This window comes from Salmo trutta, chromosome 30 (assembly GCF_901001165.1).
Source record: "Salmo trutta chromosome 30, fSalTru1.1, whole genome shotgun sequence".
NCBI classification, from domain to species: Eukaryota; Metazoa; Chordata; class Actinopteri; order Salmoniformes; family Salmonidae; genus Salmo; species Salmo trutta.
In genome coordinates this window covers 11,450,495-11,457,425 of record NC_042986.1, presented here as the reverse complement: position 1 = coordinate 11,457,425, position 6,931 = coordinate 11,450,495, and the positions used below count along the sequence as shown (strand labels likewise).

At 46.9% G+C, this 6,931-nt stretch overlaps 1 protein-coding gene across 9 annotated transcripts in view; it reads left to right on the top strand.

Moving 5' to 3' along the window:
• Window positions 1-6,931, top strand: part of plekhg5b (pleckstrin homology domain containing, family G (with RhoGef domain) member 5b) — a 79,287-nt gene that overhangs the window by 52,290 nt on the left and 20,066 nt on the right. For 7 of the 9 annotated variants that reach the window (XM_029722722.1, XM_029722718.1, XM_029722717.1 and 4 more), the window contains 6 exons: window positions 781-922; window positions 1,858-1,957; window positions 2,507-2,567; window positions 2,954-3,045; window positions 3,488-3,624; window positions 6,047-6,237. In XM_029722722.1, coding sequence (XP_029578582.1) covers window positions 781-922; window positions 1,858-1,957; window positions 2,507-2,567; window positions 2,954-3,045; window positions 3,488-3,624; window positions 6,047-6,237 — 723 coding nt within the window. The remainder of the gene's footprint in view (window positions 1-780; window positions 923-1,857; window positions 1,958-2,506; window positions 2,568-2,953; window positions 3,046-3,487; window positions 3,625-6,046; window positions 6,238-6,931) is intronic. The other 2 variants (XM_029722721.1, XM_029722726.1) reach the window with 1 other exon arrangement.

The window sequence follows — 6,931 nt, the reverse complement described above, 5'->3', positions numbered from 1 at the left end:
GGTCAACGTAGTAAGAACATGCAACGGGGCTGTGGGATTATTATTCGACCTGAGTGATTGGTAGCTTGTGGGCAAACACTTGTTGTTCTGCTTGTGTGTGTCTGTGTGTGTGCTGGTTTACATGAAGCCCCCCCCCCCCCCCCCCCCATACACGCACGCACACAAACCTCCAGTCCTGAGCAGAGCGCACCGAGACAATGACAGGGACTACATTACCAGGACCCATTCGCTCTATAGGAGTCAGTCTGGGTTTTCGTGGTGCTCGGGGAGAAGGAGAGGCTGGAGAGGGGGGAAACCCCTACCCATGTCCTCTACCCCCTGGGCCAGGGATACCACCCCCTGGAGCTGCTGTCCTCTGGAGGGGCAAGTTGAGGGGGAGGTCTGTCTGGGTCTGGCCACAGGTGGAGAGGGCCTAATCCAGTTCCCTTCTGCTGTCTGTCTGCCTGACTGGATGGCTGGCTGGCTCTCTGGCTGTCTAACTCTAGTCAGAAGACTAGACAGACCTCCTGTGCGCTGTGTGATATCAAACTGTCTGCTGCCTCTATGCCTCTGTGATGATGTAAACAATGGCTTGGGTCCTGGAGCATTAGGCTGCCTGTCCTGCCGTCAGGCTGATGTGTATGTAGCGTTATACTGTGACCTGTCTCTCTCTTAGCCTACTTGACCTCCCCAGGCTAATTGCGAGCTTGGGGAGGAAGTGTCTGGTGCGCAGGACTACTGTCCAGGTTGATTGGTACATCTGCTGTACTGACCCTCACCCCTCTCTCTCCCTCTCTCCAGGTGTGCCACCACCCAGAGTGCCTGGACCTGAACAACAAGAGCCCTCTTCACCTTTGTGAGTCATGTGACTCCCGCTGCCACCCGGAAGAAACAGAAAACATGCACTTTGACCGACACCCCCGCTTTGACCTGCAACCCCAAGGTACACAACACTACCCACCACAACACTTTCACACCTCAGACTTCCTCTCCACTACATTCAGTGCCCGATCCTACACTCAGGTCAGGTCATATGCAGTGTTGGGAGTAGTGAGCTACATGTCGTTCATTTAGTAATTTAACTACATTTTGTAGTAGCTTGGTGGTAGTTTTAATAAATTCAAATCTTGGTAGAGTTTTCAGTACTTAGCTTCACCGCTACATGGCAGAAAAGTAACTAACTGCTTTTCTTTTCAAGTAAGCAATCATTTCCTTTATTTTTCGCCATCAGACCTGCCTACTTCTCACTTGAAACAGTTTTTGTGTTTTAATAGACTAAATGACACATTCTGTCAGCATCTGAATCCAGAGTGATCTGTTCTCGCGATTTGTAGTCTATGACATTTCAGAATTGGACATGATCATTTTTCACAAAATAGTCACTTTTCAAAGTAACTATATTTTTCTTAAGAGTAGCTTAACTTCTTCCAGTGTTCAGTAATTGCTAGTTTGGTCAACTATATTTTCAGAGTAGCTTCCCCAACACTGGTCGTATGATGGGTCAGGTCAAGGTCCCCAGAGCAGCACGTGTATTGAAACTGTTGAGTCAAAGAAATGTATTTCCCCAAACCATATCACATGCATAAGAATAAATTCTAGACCATCTTCCTGTTCAACCACTGACTTCCCTCCACCCGGGATTTAAAAAAAAAAAAAATGTAATCTTCAACTGTGTTCATGTAAGATATGAGACTGTCTTACTTCTTCTGTGCTCATTGAACTGATGTGTTAGTCGCGACTGCCTTCCACAGAATTGATAAACGTTTAGAATTTCCTTTTTAATATTTAGTCAGGCTAGATCAAACTGGAAGTACCTGTGTTATTAAAGGGTGTTATTAAAGATCTCTAACAGATATTCTGTGTAACTCCAACTGAAAGGTTCCATCCTGGCCCGGAACGTTTCGACGCGCTCCTGTCCCCCTCGCACCAGCCCTCCCTCTGACCTGGAGGAGGAGGACGAAGGGGCCAACGACCGAGGGTATGTCACTTCCGTTATGTCAACGATGCAGACGTCATCACTTTGTCTGTCTGTCTGTCTGTCTGTCTGTCTGTCTGTCTGTCTGTCTGTCTGTCTGTCTGTCTGTCTGTCTGTCTGTCTGTCTGTCTGTCTGTCTGTCTGTCTGTCTGTCTGTCTGTCTGTCTGTCTGTCTGTCTGTCTGTCTGTCTGTCTGTCTGTCTGTCTGTCTGTCTGTCTGTCTGTCTGTCTGTCTGTCTGTCTGTCTGTCTGTCTGTCTGTCTGTCTGTCTGTCTGTCTGTCTGTCTGTCTGTCTGTCTGTCTGTCTGTCTGTCTGTCTGTCTGTCTGTCTGTCTGTCTGTCTGTCTGTCTGTCTGTCTGTCTGTCTGTCTGTCTGTCTGTCTGTCTGTCTGTCTGTCTGTCTGTCTGTCTGTCTGTCTGTCTGTCTGTCTGTCTGTCTGCATGGCGCTCGTCATTTTGGTTTGAAGGACAAAATGTACGCTAGACGAGTGAGGGGAGTCGTCTATTTGTGTCAATTAATGTGCAAATGACTTGTTTTTTCCCCCCCCCCAGGGAACGTAAAGCTGGGGGGTTGAAGTTGGTGAAGAAGAAACCACGGCGACGGCACACTGACGTGAGTATTGATACAGACGGGCAGGGGTGCGACATAGAGATACACCCCTTGGGAAACCACATCCCTCTACCTCAGTTCCTAATAGTATTGGGTCAAGTCTGTTGGTCTGAACAGAGCTGTCTTGTTGTATGAGGATCACAGTGCCAACATGATTGCAGGCTTCATGCAGCAGCCAACATGTTTCTCTGCGGCCGCGTTAGTTCTCTGTGGCAGCCAGGGAGTGATATATGATGGCCTCCTCCGGGCCGTTCCTGGGTAGTCTTAGCCAGCCTGCTAGTAAAGGGCCTCCCTGTGCATCTACAGAGAAAGAGATCACTACGGGCGTTCTGACTGAGCTCTTCAGTTCGACAGCCGTTAACTTCCACTGTGTCTGTCGCCCCCTGCAGGACCCCAGCAAGGAGTGCTTCAGCCTCAAGTTTGATCTGAACGTGGACATTGACACAGAGATCGTCCCTGCCGTGAAAAAGAAGACCCTAAGGTGAGAAATAAGGCGGCTGGGGAGTGGTGGGGTCATTATGAATGGTTTGACTAAGCCTGCAGGGCAGGGATCATCAACTAGATTCAGCCGCAGGCTTATTTTGTTCTTGAGCGGAAGGTCAACATGGAACATAATTACAAATAATTTGTAGACTGCAAATTGACAGCAAGAAGCCCAAATGGATATTATAGTTGACTAAAACCTTTCTTGCTTTTGTATACTATCACATTTATCGCTCTATTATCCGTGGGAGTATTTTTGGAACAGATTTCCAAAATAAAAATCACTTTGAGCTGATTTATCTATTGTTTTTACAGTTTTTTTATATTTTTTTATGTCCAACAATTAAACTTGGCAGGCCAAATACAATCACGGGCGGGACGCCAGTTGGGAAACCCTGCTGGTCTGTTAACTCTGTTCTCTCTGTGTTCCTCTATTCCAGGGAGGTGCTGGGTCCTGTGTTTGAGCGTAAAGGCATTGAGTTATCCCGGGTAGATCTGTTTCTGGACCAGTCCAACACTCCCCTGTCCCTGAACTTTGAGGCTTACCGCTTCGGTGGCCACTATCTCAAGGTCAAAGGTAACTGCATCAGAGGACCAGTCAGCATCCATCAGAACACCACATCTTATTTTGCTTCCCTCAAGTTTCACAATGAACAAAATAGAATAGAATATATGAACTAAACTCAGCAAAAATAGAAACGTCCTCTGACTGTGAACTGCATTTATTTTCAGCAAACTTAACGTGTAAATATTTGTATGAACATAAGATTCAACAACTGAGACATAAACTGAAGAAGTTCCCCAGACATGTGACTAACAGAAATAGATTAATGTGTCCCTGAACAAAATCAAAAGTAACAGTCAGTATCTGGTGTGGCCACCAGCTGCATTAAGTACTGCAGTGCATCTCCTCATGGACTGTACCAGATTTGCCAGTTCTTGCTTTGAGATGTTACCCCACTCTTCCACCACGGCACCTGCAAGTTCTCTGACATTTCTGGGGGGATTGGCCCTTGCCCTCACCCTCCGATCCAACAGGTCCCAGGCTTGCTCAATGGGATTGAGATCCGGGCTCTTTGCTGGCCATGGCAGAACAATGACATTCCTGTCTTGCAGGAAATCACGCACAGAACGAGCAGTATGGCTGGTGGCATTGTCATGCTGGAGGGTCATGTCAGGATGAGCCTGCAGGAAGGGTACCACATGAGGGAAGAGGATGTCATCCCTGTAACGCACAGCGTTGAGATTGTCTGCAATGACAACAAGCTCAGTCCGATGATGCTGTGACACACCGCCCCAGACCATGACGGACCCTCCACCTCCAAATTGATCCCACTCCAGAGTACAGGCCTCGGTGTAATGCTCATTCCTTTGACGATAAAGGCAAATCCGACCATCACCCCTGATGAGACAAAACCGTGACTCGTCAGTGAAGAGCACTTTTTGCCAGTGCTGTCTGGTCCAGCGACGGTGGGTTTGTGCCCATAGGCGCCGTTGTTGCCGGTGATGTCTGGTGAGGACCTGCCTTACAACAGGCCTACAAGCCCTCAGTCCAGCCTCTCTCAGCCTATTGCAGACAGTCTGAGCACTGATGGAGGGATTGTGTGTTCCTGGTGTAACTCGGGCAGTTGTTGTTGCCATCCTGTACCTGTCCCACAGGTGTGATGTTCGGATGTACCGATCCTGTGCAGGTGATGTTACACGTGCTCTGCCACTGCGAGGATGATTAACTGACCATCCTGTCTCCCTGTAGTGCTGTCTTAGGCGTCTCACAGTACGGACATTGCAATTTATTGCCCTGGCCACATCTGCAGTCCTCATGCCTCCTTGCAGCATGCCTAAGGCACGTTCACGCAGATGAGCAGGGACCCTGAGCGTCTTTCTTTTGGTGTTTTTCCAGAGTCCGTAGAAAGGCCTCTTTAGTGTCTTAAGTTTTCATAACTGTGACCTTATTTGCCTATCGTCTGTAAGCTGTTAGTGTCTTAACGACCGTTCCACATGTACATGTTCATTAATTGTTGGGAAACAGTGCTTAAACCCTTTACAATGAAGAGCTGTGAAGTTATTTGGATTTTTGCTAATTATCTTTGTAAGACAGGGTCCTGAAAAAGGGACGTTTCTTTTTTTGCTGAGTTTATATTTTCCCACGTAATGTTTTGATTCTAAACTAACCAAGGTACAATGTGTTTCAACTTTTGATTACTACCCTGCACTGACAACTAGATTTTTAGGGTTAACAAAACATGAAACAAACACCAATTGAATTAATTGTTCTATATTAGAGAATATTTGGCTTTTCTTTTTACCCGCAAGCATAAAAATGCCTGGGTGGGACAGATGGCAGGGCCTTAGTTTCCTGTCTCTCCCTTGGTTCAGAGGAAACTGGACAGGGCGTCCCCCATCTTGGATCCCTGCATGAGACTATCTGTAGCATCAAATCTTTAAAAAAATAAATAAATTGTCACATGCGCCGAATACAACCAGTGTAGACTTTACCGTTAAAATGCTTACTTAAGAGCCCTTTCCCAACAATACAGAATTTAAAAAGTAAGAAAATGAACAAATGAAAATAGTAACACAATAAATAGCAATAACGAGGCTGTACAAGGAGTACCAGTACCGAGGTAGTTGAGGTAATATGTACATGTAGGTGTAAAAATGACTAAGCACTCAGGATAGATCAGTGGAGGCTGCTGAGGGGAGCACAGTTCTTAATAATGGCTGGAACGGAGCGAATGTAATGGCATCAAAATAATTTGTTTTGATGTATTTGTCTTTATACAATCCAATGTTTAAGAGGGATTTAAGGCTGCCCACTAGATTAGAGATCCTGTTTTGGAGCCCGCGGAGAGAACTTCAACAGGAAGCTAGAGCAAAAAATAAAAAATAATGTTGATACGTTTTTTTCTGAATGTACTTTTCTATTGCAAATAACTAGCTTCAATAAAGAGAATTTTAAAACTCAGGAAGCTAACCCTCCATTGTTGGTTCCTCCTCAGCGCGGCCAGGTGATGAGCTGAAGGTGGAGCAGGGGGTGAAAGACCTGCGGTCGCTCAGTCTCCCCAACATGAAGCCCTCGTTGGGGGAGCAGAGTCCCTACATCCTCCCTCTCTGTAGTGAGAGGGTGGAGCACGGATCCCTTGGACGCAAGGAGAGCAACGTCGATCTGCTGGTCAGTGCAGCCTCTACCGTATGTTCTCACTCATTCACACGCTACACCAAATCTCCTTCTCTCTCTCACACACACACACACACACACATTAAACACACACTTACACAAACACATTCATGCAATCGCTAAATACATTCATACAGACACTTGTAAGCACACTTAAACTGTAAATCCTGTCTGACTTATACACCGCCACTACCCACTCATCTCTAAAACCTCGTGAAACTTTTGTTGTGACTTCCTCCCACTTTCCATAATCTCACCCTTCATCCTGTGATGCCTTTTCTTCATGTAGTGGATCTCTCTATGTAGTGATAATAAGCCAGTCATTACCATTACCTCATCCTCCATTTACCTCTATCTTTCCTCCCATCTGAACGCTTAAACCCTGCTTATCGATTTCCTCATAACCTCAGTACAGTGCCAGCCTACACTGTTTCCTACTAGCCTGGGCTGTGCCAGCCTCCACCGCAGCCCTCTGAGCCTGCTGTTAGGCTGGTGACCTCACGCAGGAAGAGGCGCTGCCTCTGGCCGCTTCCTCCGACTGACAGGAAGGACCAAGAAGTGTTCACTTTGGCCCGGAGAAGAGGCGCTGAGAAAGGGTGGCTGGCTGCTCTGTTGGACAAGGGGTGAACTGGCACTCTGTGCTAAACACAGGCACGCTTTCCATAGCTGTGTATCGCGTGAACCTACTGACTGATTTGACACCGGA